Source organism: Bombina bombina, chromosome 5 (genome assembly GCF_027579735.1).
Source record: "Bombina bombina isolate aBomBom1 chromosome 5, aBomBom1.pri, whole genome shotgun sequence".
Classification (NCBI taxonomy): Eukaryota; Metazoa; Chordata; class Amphibia; order Anura; family Bombinatoridae; genus Bombina; species Bombina bombina.
In genome coordinates, this window is record NC_069503.1 from 615,363,281 (window position 1) to 615,381,277 (window position 17,997).

The window sequence follows — 17,997 nt, forward strand, 5'->3', positions numbered from 1 at the left end:
TTAAATATTTTTTCTACTTTTAAATTCTGTTTTTCAATTACAAGTGTATATAATTTCACTGTTTGACTAATCGCTAATTTATAACTACTAAGTCTTGTACGATCAAGGGTTAAGTGAACACTAGATTAAGGTGTGTAAGTTTACTCTGATGACTTGTTTCTGATTGGTCTGTTATACATTGTTGCAAGTGATTTAACAGCTGTGTAAGTTACTATCCGTATGCTCTGATGAACTGCCAGTGAGGCAGGAAACGCGTCAGCAGAAGGATCTCACTGTTTGCTGTGCCGGTTTGTTTTAAGAAACATTAATAAAGTACATGTTTTATTATACCAAAACCTCCCCTCTCTCTCCTTTCTACCCTGGAACTGTGAATCTGTTTTAGACTTACATTTTGGTTTTGCTACGGGTTCAGGAGAGCCTGAATGGTTCCGGAGTTCAGAACAGCCTACAACAGCAATACTCACCTGTTGTGTGTGACAGAGGCACGAATACCGCTACGGATAAGGAGGGTGAGTGATATGATACTTACCCGGCTTTTTGCCATTGTGTATTATCAAGTATACCTTACAACAGTTACCTATATGAGTTGTTGATGTGGTATGGATTACCTCTGCACTAAAGATCTGTCTATTAAGCAGGATTGTTGGAAATAATATCTTTGTAGCTAAGTGTATCCCGCGAAAGGTGGGACTCCAACTCAGGAGTGAATAGTTACGCTAGCTAAATTTTGGTTCACTAATTACCTGTTCGTAAATATCTGCACAAAAAAAATTTGTAAATTTCATTGCCTTGAACTTATCTCCGTGTGGATTTTGACAGTGTAAAGTGCATTATATCATTATCCTGTGTGACAACGATCATTTGACTTGGATATGGCTGCTTGTAATGATAAACAGAGGAGAGAGAGAATGGAACAATTATTTAAAGGCACAGCAACAGTTGAGAATAAAGTTGAATTGGGATCTTTGTTCATGAATAAATAAAAGGTGCATATAAAAGAATTGAAACTTTGGTGGGACATAGAATTCCTTGAACAATATTTAGAAGAAAAGAAAATCCCAAGGGGGTTACGAATGAAAAAGTATCCGGCCTTCCACAAAGAGTACCCAGAATTTATGGCATCCTGGAATCAGTCTCTTAGTGATTGCTCATTGATATTAATGGAAAAACTGGTCACATTCAAAAAGGAGCAAAGAAAGAACATACTATTAGAACTTGAGAGTTTAGAAGAACAACTAGAGCCTTTAAAAAATGATGATAGATTTTTGCCCTTTCAAAACCAATTGGATGAGACTTTAGAAAAACTAAGTGTGGATCTCTCTGAGCATAAATATAAGAAATACACAAGGGACACACGTGACTATGATCTGAACATTGTATATAGTTGGAATACTGAAAAGAGATCACAGAAAAAGAATAACAAAAATAAAGGGAGTCACAAAAACAACAAAAACAGCAAAAAAGTGACATTCTCAAGTTTCGAAAGTACAGTTATGACCAGTGATAATAATTCAGCTTTGGCTTCAACATCGGCCACCTCTGAGGCTTCAGCTCCAATTACTTCAACACCGATTAAAGCTAATGAGGACTCAGATTCAGCTTTAGGAGCGAGGCCAAAAAACGGGGTAACCACTGTGGAACACAAAAAAGAAAAGAACAAAGAAAAAGTGGAAGATCTACAGGGGAAAAACCCTGCTGTTACAAGATATCCCAGCCGCAGAACACAGTGGAAGAAGAAGAATTACACAAGCGGCAAATAATTAATCTGTCTTCTACCAAGTTGGATGAACATGAGGTTTCTGTTCTCACTAAGGGACTAGGCTTCTCACCAGCAAGAGACTTTAATTTATTCGACACAATTCTTGATATCAATAAATTTGTGCAAAAGATAACACTGAGAAAGCATTTTAAAAATTTGAATGTGTCAGATTTACCTTGTGACACGCAAAGGGCCAATGTCAATTTAAGTGACAATTGTAATTTCAATGATCTGTGTGACATAGTGTCCCTATGTGAGCTACAAAGTAATACCACAAACATTGATAACAGAGTGAATAAACAGCAATTGATTAAAGAACATAGACCTAGTGATTTTTATCCTGTTCAAGCAAGGAACGATATTATAGAATTGTTTCACTCTATCTTAGAGCAGGATTTGGTGTCGTTACATAAAAAAGTAAATAGAAATGACAATGATGACTCACACAGGTATAGAAATCTGAGCAACAAAGAACTACATGCATTGAAACGTCTTAAAAATAACCAAGATATAACAATCGTTGACTCTGATAAGGGCGGCTCTATTGTTGTGTTAAATGTAAAAGATTATCTCACTGAAGCTTACAGACAATTAGGGGATAGTGACACTTACAAAAAACTAACATTTAACCCTACAACCAAGTTTTAAAGGGAACTGAAACATTTTTTAGATTTAGGACTTGAAAATTCTATTCTGTCTACTAAAACTAGTGAATTCATTTTTGAAGAGAACCCTAGGGTACCTGTTTTTAAATACTTACCGAAGGTACACAAATCCCTTGAGACTCCCCCAGGGAGACCAATAATTTCTGCTATTGGCTCCCTGGGAGAAAGGCTGGGTCAATGGGTAGATGCACAACTACAACCCATTGTACAAGCACTACCAGGGTTCCTTAGAGACACCACACATCTTATCAGATTAATACAAGATGTACAGTGGAGTTAAGACTATCATCTTGTGACTATAGATGTAGTCTCACTCTACTCTTGCATCCCACATACTCTGGGTATTGAAGCTATACAAAATATGCTCGTGAGATACTCAGGCTATGATGATAAGCTTATAGATTATATCCTACAGGCCATTAACTTTCTATTGAATAGAAATTATTTCATATTCAATGGTGAGTTTTTTCTACAGCTGAGGGGGACAGCGATGGGGGCGAAATTCGCCCCCTCGTATGCAAACCTTTTTTAGCCAATTTTGAAGTGATGAAAATTTTTGATGTCTGCAATCCCTTCCAGAGGAACATAATACTGTACACACGCTACATAGATGATGTTCTTCTGATTTGGGAAGGCGACATCAAACTACTTGAGCAATTTGTTGAGTTCATCAACCTCAATGATCAGAATTTAAGGTTTACCTATAGTACATCAGACACTAGTATACCTTACTTGGATGTACTCTTAAAGCATAATAACAATGAGTTAATCACAGAAGTGTATAGGAAGGAGATCAGCGGAAATACCATTCTGAGAGCTGACTCCTCACACCCAGGTCACCTTAAGAAAGGGATACCTAAGGGACAATACATTAGGCTCAGACGTAACTGCACAAATTTACACGATTATTGGAAACATGCAGATAGCCTAACAAAACGACTGATAGATAGAGGATATGATGCAACTAAATTGCAAGAAATATCGACATTAGTGTCCACTTTTAATAGAAATGATTTATTGAAAGACAAGACAGGGACCGACAATAAAAGCAAAAAGAGAGAAGGCATTAATTTTATCACTAAATATAGTAAACAGTTTAGTGAGGTATGCAGTATAATCAAAACTAGACTACCACTACTAGAGAGAGATATAGATCTTCAAGACATTTCTAAGAGTTGTAATTTTATTGCGAGTAGATCTGACACTATTGGAGATGACTTAAGAAAAAACTTTGGACCTAAACTAAGCTCTGGAAGAGTCACACTTAGTCAGTGGTTACCCACTAATGTAGGGTTTCACAGATGTGGAGTAAAACCTTGCAAAAGTTGTGAATATGTCATTATAGGAGACATATTCAAATCTACCAATACAGGCAAGACATATAAAATAAGGGACAAGATCAACTGCAATTCAACTTTTGTAGTTTACCTTGTAACATGTATGTTTTGTAAATTTCAATATGTGGGTCTCACCTCTAGGACTCTGAAAGACAGGATTAGGGAACATCTACTGTCCCTAGAGGCTGAGACCCCTAAGACACCAGTTGCTAAGCATTTTTTCCAACATGAAAACCGATTGAATCATTTTAAGTTCCAAGGCATAGAACAGGTCACTCTGGGGGTTAGAGGAGGTGATAGGTACCATGCCCTAAGTAAAAGAGAGATCTTTTGGATCTATACACTTTAGATTGGTCACCCTTGTGGAATAAACAAAATCAGTGATGTGAAACTTTTTATTGATAAATTGAGTATTATGTTCACATTGGGTAAATTGTTATTGGTTGTCACTATAAAGATTTCTTCTTTTCCATCTTCTTCAGATGTAGAACATTTACTATTGTTTTTATATACTTATAATGACTAAAATGTTCCACTATTGAGAGGAAAGCTTTATTTTAAGTTTCCTAATTTTGGAACATACCAGTCTGCAAGTGTTGGAGACCAAACACCGATTGATCTTTGTTTAACAATATTGTTCTAGAATAGATTCTGTGTATATATAAATATCTATCCACTTAAATTTATAAATAGACTATTTCTGCCAATTTTGTCTTATTTTCAAAATGACACGCTATATTTATGACTATACCCCTAGAAATATGTTTGCAGACTCGCTATTATAATTAGTATTTACCTTTTATACTTATGGAATAGTCTGCAAATATGTTGATTAGATATATTTATATTCTTCCAATATTATTTTACCGGGCTTAGTCCCTTTCTGTCTTTTTGGATCCATTGTTTCTTGTTCTTTGGCGTCCTTCCAAGAATCTGCACACCAGTGAGGAGAGCAACATATGCTGGACTCTTAAGGGGGAGGTTGTGTGGTTAAGTTTCTGCACTCCTTACCACGGTCTCTAGCATTGTGTATAAGCTCAATTTGAGCAATTACTTGATTGTATTGCCAATCCGATTGTATTTGGTGGTCTCTGCAGCTCTTGTGGCGCTTTTTATACTTATATTTTAATAAATCCATTTTATTCAAATATCCGGTTCAAGCAACTGTTTACCCAACAGTATAACATTGGGTGTGCGCATAAACCTGAGCTTGGCTATAGCTCCATCCCATGTGAGTAAGCACTTGTACACACGCATTTTACATTTGAAAAGGTTACAGAATTACGCTATGTGGCATTTCTTTCTTTCTTTTCATATGAGGATCAAAAGAAAATAGAAGCGTGAAGATTGTGGAAGAACATACATATCCTTATATGAACTTTTATAAGCATTTAGTTTATTTAAGTATACTTTATCACTTGTCACGTTCATTACTTTATCACATTTATGTCACATTTCTTTGGTTTTTGTGATATCCTGGTATTTGCTATCACTGTTATACATTGTTGCAAGTGATTTAACAGCTGTGTAAGTTACTATCCGTATGCTCTGATGAACTGCCAGTGAGGCAGGAAACGCGTCAGCAGAAGTATCTCACTGTTTGCTGTGCCGGTTTGTTTTAAGAAACATTAATAAAGTACATGTTTTATTATACCAAAACCTCCCCTCTCTCTCCTTTCTACCCTGGAACTGTGAATCTGTTTTAGACTTACATTTTGGTTTTGCTACGGGTTCAGGAGAGCCTGAATGGTTCCGGAGTTCAGAACAGCCTACAACAGCAATACTCACCTGTTGTGTGTGACAGAGGCACGAATACCGCTACGGATAAGGAGGGTGAGTGATATGATACTTACCCGGCTTTTTGCCATTGTGTATTATCAAGTATACCTTACAACAGTTACCTATATGAGTTGTTGATGTGGTATGGATTACCTCTGCACTAAAGATCTGTCTATTAAGCAGGATTGTTGGAAATAATATCTTTGTAGCTAAGTGTATCCCGCGAAAGGTGGGACTCCAACTCAGGAGTGAATAGTTACGCTAGCTAAATTTTGGTTCACTAATTACCTGTTCGTAAATATCTGCACAAAAATTTTTTGTAAATTTCAAAAGAAGGACTTGACAGGCTCAGAAAAGTCAAAAATAGTGAGATATCTTGCAGAGGGATGCAGCACTCTTAAAATTGCAAAGCTTCTGAAGCGTGATCATCGAACAATCAAGCGTTTCATTCAAAATAGTCAACAGGGTCGCAAGAAGCGTGTGGAAAAACCAAGGTGCAAAATAACTGCCCATGAACTATGAACAAAGCTATAATATTTAAGGGGACAAAATGCTAAATTAAAGTATACTGCAAAGTTGTTGTTTTTTTGCTACATTTAATTAAACATTTTATATTATAATCTAAATGTATTTAATGTCCCTTTAATTCAAACTCTGTGGAATATCTTTTTTATGTTTCCACTTCTCTACAGTTAAAGGGATATGTGTGTGTATGTGTATATATAGAGGGAGTGCAGAATTATTAGGCAAATTAGTATTTTGACCACATCATCCTCTTTATGCATGTTGTCTTACTCCAAGCTGTATAGGCTCGAAAGCCTACTACCAATTAAGCATATTAGGTGATGTGCATCTCTGTAATGAGAAGGGGTGTGGTCTAATGACATCAACACCCTATATCAGGTGTGCATAATTATTAGGCAACTTCCTTTCCTTTGGCAAAATGGGTCAAAAGAAGGACTTGACAGGCTCAGAAAAGTCAAAAATAGTGATATATCTTGCAGAGGGATGCAGCACTCTTAAAATTGCAAAGCTTCTGAAGCGTGATCATCGAACAATCAAGCGTTTCATTCAAAATAGTCAACAGGGTCGCAAGAAGCGTGTGGAAAAACCAAGGCGCAAAATAACTGCCCATGAACTGAGAAAAGTCAAGCGTGCAGCTGCCAAGATGCCACTTGCCACCAGTTTGGCCATATTTCAGAGCTGCAACATCACTGGAGTGCCCAAAAGCACAAGGTGTGCAATACTCAGAGACATGGCCAAGGTAAGAAAGGCTGAAAGACGACCCCCACTGAACAAGACACACAAGCTGAAACGTCAAGACTGGGCCAAGAAATATCTCAAGACTGATTTTTCTAAGGTTTTGTGGACTGATGAAATGAGAGTGAGTCTTGATGGGCCAGATGGATGGGCCCGTGGCTGGATTGGTAAAGGGCAGAGAGCTCCAGTCCGACTCAGACGTCAGCAAGGTGGAGGTGGAGTACTGGTTTGGGCTGGTATCATCAAAGATGAGCTTGTGGGGCCTTTTCGGGTTGAGGATGGAGTCAAGCTCAACTCCCAGTCCTACTGCCAGTTTCTGGAAGACACCTTCTTCAAGCAGTGGTACAGGAAGAAGTCTGCATCCTTCAAGAAAAACATGATTTTCATGCAGGACAATGCTCCATCACACGCGTCCAAGTACTCCACAGCGTGGCTGGCAAGAAAGGGTATAAAAGAAGAAAATCTAATGACATGGCCTCCTTATTCACCTGATCTGAACCCCATTGAGAACCTGTGGTCCATCATCAACTGTGAGATTTACAAGGAGGGAAAACAGTACACCTCTCTGAACAGTGTCTGGGAGGCTGTGGTTGCTGCTGCACGCAATGTTGATGGTGAACAGATCAAAACACTGACAGAATCCATGGATGGCAGGCTTTTGAGTGTCCTTGCAAAGAAAGGTGGCTATATTGGTCACTGATTTGTTTTTGTTTTGTTTTTGAATGTCAGAAATGTATATTTGTGAATGTTGAGATGTTATATTGGTTTCACTGGTAAAAATAAATAATTGAAATGGGTATATAGTTGTTTCTTGTTAAGTTGCCTAATAATTATGCACAGTAATAGTCACCTGCACACACAGATATCCCCCTAAAATAGCTATAACTAAAAACAAACTAAAAACTACTTCCAAAACTATTCAGCTTTGATATTAATGAGTTTTTTGGGTTAATTGAGAACATGGTTGTTGTTCAATAATAAAATTAATCCTCAAAAATAAAACTTGCCTAATAATTCTGCACTCCCTGTATATGTGTGTGATGTGTGTGTATGTGTGTATATATATATATATATATATATATATATATATATATATATATATATATATATATATATATATATATATATATATAAAAACATACATATACATACATACAAACAAATATGCCATGTGAGTGGTTTACACACATACACATTTTACAGCCTTACAGTCTACAAACTTTGTTGTCAAAGTGCCCTAAAGGCTGTAAATCACAATTGGCATCTTGTAATAAAGAGCAGAGCAGCTAGTGCCACATTACCTCCACACCTCCAAGGCATTTATAGAACAAAAACATTCATCCTAAAGCAGAATTTAAACTCATGGCTATAAAAAAGGAATACAGCACATAACAAGTGAATACACTGCAACCCTCTCTGGTAGCCAAGGGGTTAAAGTGCTCTGCTTGTTATGTTTTCATTCTAGGCAGCATTAGAAGCCTTGTACAGTCCTAACCTGTTCTGAAGCTTTCATTCCTCAACAAAAAGTTTCTGCACCACATCAGCATGGAGCTTTGCTGTGTGAGGCAACAGAAGTACATAAAATAAAAGTGAAACTAAACATGCCTGGTGAAAATGGGAGGAGTTTAGTTTTAATCGTTGCCCCTCTCTCCTTCATGGCTCCCTCAACTGCTGTAACATATTCCCAATGAAACACTTGACTTTGTAGGCACCTGGCAGTACAATTCTTACTAAAATAAATGCCCTCATAAAAATTTTTTTTTTTTTTTTTTTTTTTTACTGACAGGCAGGCGCCCCTCACTGCAAAGTGCCTGTAGGCACATGCCTACTGTGCCTAATGGGAAATCTGGCCCTGCACCTCTTAACAAAAATGTTTGATTTATTTTAGCCGTGGGCTGTTGTAGCAGCTAAGAACAGCAATAGATTGAAACAAATAAAGGAGCTTTCTACATGAAGTATCTTATACTTCATGAATGAAAGTCCCCTTTATTTGTTTCAATAGTCAACACTAGCGTTTGTAAAATGCTACGATTGACTTTCACTTTAAGGGGGTTAAAGGGATATTATTGTATTCCTATAAAATAAAAGTCTGAATATTAAAATGTTTGCACAAGATTGTTTATGATAAAAAGATCTTTTAATTGGCCATTAAAAAGATATAATTGAATGCTCTAATTTGTTACAGCACATAATTTTTTCACTAGCAATGCTGCAAAGCTATGTGTTTAACCCCCACAAAACATGATTTTAAGTACTGATTGGGACCAACAGAGCGCTGCTGGTCACGAGCCGAAACTGACACTGCAGTGCTAGTTACAAAGTTAAGTCGTGCAACTAGCGCTGCTGCTAACTGGATCAGTGGCAGTTTCTGCTTGGGACCAGGAGCACTCCGTGGACACCGGGTTGTACTTTAACTGTGAGTTTTACCCATTTGCAAGGGTTAAACACATCGCTTTGTCGGGTTACAAGTGATAAAATTACATGGTCTAACAAATTAGAACTTTTCATTTTAACACTATAATGGCCCTTTAAGTGCTCAGTAAACCCATTTTAATGTTTTTAATGGCTTTGGAAGCTGTCCCCATCAACCAGTAAGCACAAGTACTGCAGTATCAGTTGTATAAAAACATCCATTTGCTGCCTTTTAATATAAATGTGAATATCTTGTTACAGCTCTTTAATATGCTTGGTTGAAAATGTTTGTTATCCAAGACACTTCATTTTACACAGCCCTTAAAAGGAACATCATTTGCAGATGTATTTTTTTTAATTATATTAGTTGAGTAAATATTGAAACAATAAATGTAAAGTTTAAATATCAGCTAGGTTTCCTTATTTGCTGTGGCTAATTAGGGACATTTATAAATGAGTTACTAAAGTCTGCAGCCCCTGACGGTGTGGAATAAAACATTGTAAAGTCTGGAGTCTAAACTTTTATTTTTAACAGGCATTGGAAAGCCCAACAATTACAGGAAAAGGGGAACAAAGCTATAATATTTAAGGGGACAAAATGCTAAATTAAAGTATACTGCAAAGTTGTTGTTTTTTTTGCTACATTTAATTAAACATTTTGTATTATAATCTAAATGTATTTAATGTCCCTTTAATTCAAACTCTGTGGAATATATTTTTTATGTTTCCACTTCTCTACAGTTAAAGGGATATGAAACCCAATTTTTTTTCATTCATGATTTAGATAGAGCATGCAATTTTAATCAACTTTCTTATTAACTACTATTATAATTTTTTTTCATTCTCTTGGTATCTTTATTTGAAAAGCAGGAATGTAAGCTTAGGAGTCAGTCTATTTTTGGTATAGCACCTGGGTAGTGCTTGCTGATTGGTGGCTACATTTAGCCACCAATTAGCAAGCACTACACAGGTGCTGAAGAATAATAATAATAGGAGTAATTTAGAAAGTTGCTTAAAATTGCATGCTTTATATGAATTATGAAAGTAAAAAATTGAAATGCGTAATGTTGTTCATATTATTATTGATGGTTAATGCTAAAATGCTTACTTTTATACATTTTCAAACCCTTTTTTTAGATTGAAGTTTATGAGCTGAAAAAAAAAACAAAAATGGGGTTAAATACATAGTTTTAGTACAACTCGGGAGCTGCAGAGTACTGCTGGTCCTGCACAGACACAACCACTGACCCAATCAGCAGCGGCAGTCATACAACCAAGTTGTGTGACTATCACTGGTGATTGGGTGACCATCAGATTCGGCTTGACCAGGAGTGCTTTGCAAGTCACAAGAGGTATTTTAACTATGTGTTTACCCTCTTTGAATGGTTGCTATCCCTAGTGATAAAATTAGAGCATTCATTTTTTCCCCCCACTATAATTGATCTTTAAAAAGTGCTGTATATTCAAGATATAATATATATATATATATATATATATATATATAGTTGAATGTCCCTCCTGAAAACCATAGAGAAGACAAAGCTGAAAACTTTCTCACCAGTAATAGAAACGTTCTCAAATTCCCATGCTATTTTAAGCCTGTATTTGTTAAAGTGTAGGGTGATCTTGTAAGTACATTCTTGGAGTGGTTTATCTCAAAATACAGTTATTATGCCAGGACTCGACAAACCCAGTAGCCACGGAGCCACTGGCGCCTAGAATTTTACACCTGGCTCCTAACTTTTTGGGTTATTCTCCACAGATCTTTATACAATACCATTGTCTGGCTCTTAAATATTCTTACTGGCTCCTAAATTTTAAACAGGTTTGTCAACCCATGCATTATGCTATTAATTACAGGAGAAAAAAAAAACATCTAGCTTGATACACATTGGATTTCTGAACCAGTTACCCACATTTATCAGAACTTGCTTCAGCTTATTTTGACAAATTGAGCAACATCTTGCCTAAACTAGTTCAGGAATTCACACTTACGCCTGCTATACTGCATGTATTGTACTGTACTGTATAGGCGCAAACAGGAAGCTTTAGAAACAGCTTTTGTTACTGACAACTAAACAGGATGCATATTACAATACATTTCTGTACATTGAGGTATTTCAAAAAGTGTTTATTACATTTGAAAAAAAAGGTGATATTGTAATTTGCTGGATGTTCATAAACCTGTCAACAAATGTATGAAGTCAGGCAAGGTGTTTTATAGAGAACAGTGCAGAGTATGTGCTCAGTGCTTACCTGCAGCCCCCCCATGGGCTGAAGAAAGACATTGCTGTGCATTTGCACGTTGCTGCTCTGTGTTACACTGCATCTCCTGCTGGAGTTGTTGAAAGAGAGGTTCTTTGTGCATAGTGCTTGCTCTCTCCTCTTCCTGTCCCTTCACAACTATTCACCTCTTCTGTTTTATGTCAACCAACCACCTGTTTGCAAAAGTTTTTCCAAGGCTCTTTAAGAATATCTTAGTTAAATAGCATCCAGCAGTCATACAAATTCCCCTCCCACTCTGACATTCAGCTCAACAGGCACAGTCTGAACTTCCTACTTCAAAATACTTTTTCCTTTTCATTACATTCTTTTGTTTTGTTTTATAACCAATCACAGTGGTATGGGTTGGTTTTTGGGCTTTTGCAACGCCCCTTAGTCCTGCCTAGCTTCATATTAAATATATAATAGTTGTTGTGGTGCCAGGAAACTGCATAAGGGCTGATTATAACCCGCATAATCATTTTTCTTGGCAACTGCATGAGCCAGAATGCTATTTTTCCTTCTTGGTTTGCAGAAGTAAAGCTTTATTGCTGGGCAATTTAAAAATAAAATGATGCATTTCTTATTTCCGTGCTTGGTCCTGCTATAAAGTCTGCAACAGTTGGATTCTATTTACCACACTGTATGTACTGAAGTGCTTTGCAGTATTCATGGGATGTAGTAAGTACCACAGATATCAAGTAGTGCTGTTAAAATACCTGCCAGCTCTAGATAGCAAAAAAAAAAAATAGATTAATGAGATCTATGGAGCGGTGCTGTACTGACAACTTATTAGGACTAACATTAATAGGGTCACCTGAAGCTTCACTAAAACAAGTAATATAAATGTGACAAATATATATGAATTTATCAACACACTTTTAAACTGAAATCAATAAAAGTTTGAAGGGGCATTAAATACCCCTTGCTTTTCTGTAAAATTCTGCTCTTTAGAAAGGCCAAAAAGCTAATTCTGTAGGTTTGTATGTGTGTGTGTGTGTATTTGTTTGTGTATGTATGTGTTTGTGTATGTGTGTGTGTATTTATGTGTATGTGTATATATGTAAATATGTGTATGTGTGTGTCTGTGTGTGGGTGTATGTGGGTGTATGTATGTGTTTGTGTGTGTATGTGTGTGTGTATTTGTGTGTTTGTGTGTTTATATATGTAAATATGTGTGTGTGTGTGTGTTCATGTATTTTTGCCCAGGTGCAAAAATCTAAGAAGGACCCCCCCACACACACACACACCCTACCCACCCCAAAAAAGGTGAATTTGATACATATCTTTTTTTTTTTACATTGTGCCCACAGTCTGTGAGATGGCCTGACCCCCTATTACTGTATATAGTGACACTGTTTAACCCACCAGTACTGTATATAGTGAGTTAGTGACACAGTCTGTAATCTGCCGGTGAGATCGCTGGCCTGACCCTACTCACCCCCAATATTTTATAGAGTGACCACCACAGTACTCTGTGACATGCTCCAGCCCCCCCGTACTGTATATAGTTGTACTGTATAGTGACACTGTTTACCCCCTCCCCCCATGCTGTAGTAACAAGGTCTTTAATTTGCTGGTTCCACATACACACACACATATACATGCATAAATACACACACAGTCACATACATACATACATACACACACACACACACACACACACACACACACACATAAACACCAATGGCTAAAACAGAAACACTAACCCCTGTAGTCAGAGACACTAGTGAGGCATCATGTCACACTCACATGATATCAGTGCAGGCAGTGGCAGGTCAACATTTTTTATTGAGAAAAAAAGAAATCTTTTTTTTTTTCAAGCTGGGTCCCCACCTTCAGGGGCCCAGTCGCAGTTGCGACCTCTGCACCCCCTGTAGTTTCGCCTCTGGTAAAATTATAATATGCTTCTATTATACATTTGTATTAAGAATATGCTACTTGTGTTCTCTTAAAGGGACAGTCAAGTAAAAAAAAAACTTTCATGATTTAAATAGGGCAAGTAATTTTAAAAAACTTTCCAATTTACTTTTATTACCAATTTTGCTTTGTTCTCTTGGTATTCTTAGTTGAAAGCTAAATCTAGGAGGTATACTGTATATGTTAATTTCTTAGACCTTGAAGGCCACCTCTAATCTGAAAGCATTTTGACAGTTTTTCACCACTAGAGGGCGTTAGTTCATGTTTTTCATATAGATAACATTGAGCTCAGGCACGTGAAGCTCCTAAGAGCAAGCACTGATTGGCTAAAAATGCAAGTCTGTCAAAAGAACTGAAATAAGGGGGCAGTTTGCAGAGCCATAGATGCAAGGTAATCACAGAGGTAAAAAGTATATTATTATAACTGTGTTGTTTATGCAAAATTGGGGAATGGGTAATAAAGGGATTATCTACCTTTTTAAACAATAAAAATTCTGGTGTTTACTGTCCCTTTAACTAAAAATAGTTTTTTCTTCAGATGTCAGCAAGCTGAAGCAAGGATAGATAGACAAATACACAGACACATACACTCTGTCACTCACACACATACATTCTTTCTCACAAACACTATTTCTCACACACACACTCTGACACAAACTCTCTAACACACACATACACTCAATCTCACACAAACACTTTCACACACACACACACACACACACACTCTCATTCACACACTCTCTCACACACACATATTAAAAACTCTCAAATGCTTTCTCTCACAAATACTCACACACATACGTCACACACACTCTTTTCACACACAAACACACTCTCATACACACACACACTCACACTCAGACATATTAAACACGCTCACATGCTTTCTCTCACAAATACACACATACACACACACTCTTTTCACACACAAACACACTCTCAAACACACACAAACACACACTCAGACATATTAAACACTCTCACATGCTTTCTCTCACAAATATTTACATATACATATACACAAGAAAAAAAGAAACCTTGTGCAGTAAAACAAACACCTATTTAATGATATAAACAAAAGAACAAGTGTACAAGACATCAGGCACATAAAAATAAAACGACAGATCCTTGCACCCAATCATTTGCTTCGTTACTCTTACCGTTACGTTCCAGCATGTGATGCCATTACTCATGGACTCCGCTACACATGGGATGCTCCTGTGCTCCAGACCCTATACAAGTTTGAATATCCAGATTAACAAAACCTTGACACGTTTCCTGACTTCCTCTGTTCACTTTCTCAAGAGCTGTTAATTAAAGGGATATTCCAGCAAAAATTGGAAACCACATGGTTGCATTTCGGTATTGAACAAGCAATTTTGTAATATACATGTATTAGCAAAAATGCTTCTAATAAAAGCTATAGCTGTTTCAAAAGTGTATTTAAATGGACACTGAACCCAAATGTTTTGTTTTCGTGATTCAGATAGAGCATGACATTTTAAGCAACTTTCTAATTTACTCTTATTATCAAATTTTCTTCATTCTCTTGATATCTTTATTTGAAATGCAAGAATGTAAGTTTAGATGCCGGCCCATTTTTGGTGAACAACCTGGGTTGTTCTTGCTGATTGGTGGATAAATTCATCCACCAATAAAAAAGTGCTGTCCAGAGATCCTGAAACAAAAAAAAGCTTAGATGCCTTCTTTTTCAAATAAAGATAGCAAGAGAATGAAGAAAATGTGATAATAGGAGTAAATTACAAAGTTGCTTAAAATTGCATGCTCTATCTGAATCACAAAAGAAAAAAAATTGGGTTCAGTGACCCTTTAAGTATGCACCGTGCACCAGCATTTTAAACACAGCACTTGCTCAGAGAGCCTAAGGTGCTTTAACCATCTGGTAATTACTCAATTTGTTCATTGCTGACATGATACAAGCCCCACTGATGATCTGAGCAGCTGCATTATTTAAAATGTGGGTGCAGTGACAATATCTAGCTATGCGTCACATGCAGAGAAAAATGTTAACACTAAAACAGTGATAACTTTTACTAGAAGCATTTTTGCTAATACATTTATATTGCATATATGTTTCTATTCAAAGATGTAATTAATCTATGTGCATTTAAATTTTGACTGTAATGTCCCTTTTAGATGTTAGAGTTCTCTGCAATAAATAACCAAATTCACTGCTGCCATCTAGTGGCCAGTATAACATTCTCATAATTTGTTTTAACAAATGAGGATTAAGGGCACCATGTACTAAATGGCGGACGGACAGCTTCTTAACTCGCGAAGCTGTCCGCCCGCCTTCGCTACACACGGGCAGCGGATCTGTTGATCCGCTTGCCCGTATGTATCATTACACACTCATCGGAGTGTGTAATGCCGCCCCTTCAATTGTGCGACCAATCACGCGACTGAAGGGGCTGTCAATCACCGAGAGCGAGTGTGCTCTCTGTGATTTTGCTTCGCCACCTAAGAGGTGGCGTAGGGTTTAGGAAGCAGCGGTCTAATGACCGCTGCTTTTTACATTGTGGGAAGCAGGCTCGCATATGCGAACCTGCCCCACAAAGGCTCCGGAGGAGCTTTCGCTGCTTCGTACATGGAGCCCATAGTCGTGTTTAAAGACTACAACGTTTGGAAAGTGAAGTAGAGTTTGTAAGTGAAGAAACTACAGTATTAATACATAGTGATAAGAAACCCAATTCTACTTACTACATTCTAAAAATGTAGTTGAATTAGAATTTAAGAAAATTCCAAAAGATTTGAAATTGAATGATAATTTAACTAAGAATGAGATTTTATGAAGGAATTACAGAAAGATGAAAGTATAGTAATAAGATCAGCAAATAAGCGGGGGGGGGGGGGGGGGAGATTGTAATCCAAAATAGAGATGAATATCTAGGTAAGGCTTTGAGATTGTTACAAGATTGAATGACCTATAATAGCTAACTTTTGACCCCACAAATAAATATGTGGAGGAATTATATATTGTCTTAAAATAGGGTTTAGATATATAAAAAATGAATAACTATGGATGAATTTACATTTTTATATAATCTAAATCCCCAAATTTCAGTTATGTATCATCTTCCCAAAATTCATAAATGTTGAACAATCCTGCACGATATCCTATTGTGTCCGGAATTAATTCAGTAATGATGAATCGTTATATAGATTATTTCTTAAATCCAGAGGTTGTGAAGTTTTAATCCTATTTAAAGGATAGTATACAGTTGATATTAGCTTTGTTTCCAATAATCCCACAAGAGTTGGGGGTTGAATCTAATATTTATTTATTTATTTTTAAATATAGGAGTTTATCAAATGACCAATTTTTTTTTTTTTTTTTAATTGTATAATATTTGACCTTGAACACAATTATTTTAAAGGGACATGAAACCCAAAAATGTTCTTTCATGATTCGGATAAAACATACAATTTCTAACAACATTCCAATTTACATCTATTATATAATTTGCTTCATGATTTAGATATCCTTTGTTGAAGAAATAGCAGTGCAGATGGGTGAGCCAATCACACAAGGCATCTATGTGCAGCCACCAATCAGCAACTATGGAGCCTATTTAGATATGTTTTCAACAAAGGATATCAAGAGAATTGAGCAAATTAGACAATAGAAGTAAAAAGGAAGGTTGTTAAAAATTGTTTTACCTTTCTAAATCATGAAAAAAAAAATGTAGGTTTCATGTTCCTTTAAATTTGGAAATGAGTTTTTTCATCAAAAATGTGGCTCTGAGATGGGCGCTAAATTTACATCGTTGTATGCAAATTAATTAATGGGATATTTTGAGGACAACTTTGTATGGAATAATAATCCTTTTTTAGATCATGTGGTATTGATGATGTGATTATTATATGGAAAGGTGGTGATATTGCTAAAGATTTTATTGTACATATTAATTATAATAAATTTAATGTTATGTTTACTGACAATATCCAGTGAAGGTAATATCATTTTTAGATTTCAAATTATTTGTGGGGGAAGATAAAATCTTGATTAGTAATGTTAATTCTAATGGTCTTTTAGATGCAAGAAGTGGCCACTTTAAAGGGTGGATAAAGAATAAAGGTCAATTTATTAGAATAAAAATAAACTATACTAAAATATTGGATTACTATCAAGAAGCAAATATATTGAAAGAGAAGTTTATATGGATAAACCTTATAGCGAAGGAGAAATCAATTGTGATAAAGTGGAACTGGAGGAAATCGATTGTGATAAATTCATTAGAGGTAATTGTAAAAAAGTTAAGGGACACAGTAGACAGAATATTATTACATTTGTTATTAAATTAAGTGAACGTACAGGGAGTGCAGAATTATTAGGCAAATGAGTATTTTGACCACATCATCCTCTTTATGCATGTTGTCTTACTCCAAGCTGTATAGGCTCGAAAGCCTACTACCAATTAAGCATATTAGGTGATGTGCATCTCTGTAATGAGAAGGGGTGTGGTCTAATGACATCAACACCCTATATCAGGTGTGCATAATTATTAGGCAACTTCCTTTCCTTTGGCAAAATGGGTCAAAAGAAGGACTTGACAGGCTCAGAAAAGTCAAAAATAGTGAG

The 17,997-nt window shown here is 36.3% G+C and overlaps 1 protein-coding gene across 1 annotated transcript in view; it reads right to left on the reverse strand.

Annotated features, from left to right (window-relative positions):
- The window catches only part of OTULINL (OTU deubiquitinase with linear linkage specificity like), a 209,111-nt gene extending 197,352 nt beyond the window's left edge, over positions 1-11,759 (reverse strand). Inside the window, exon 1 of the mRNA XM_053714576.1 lies at positions 11,469-11,759. Within this exon, the coding sequence (XP_053570551.1) occupies positions 11,469-11,580 (112 nt within the window). The 5' untranslated portion in view covers positions 11,581-11,759. The remainder of the gene's footprint in view (positions 1-11,468) is intronic.
- Positions 11,760-17,997: the final 6,238 nt, after the last annotated feature.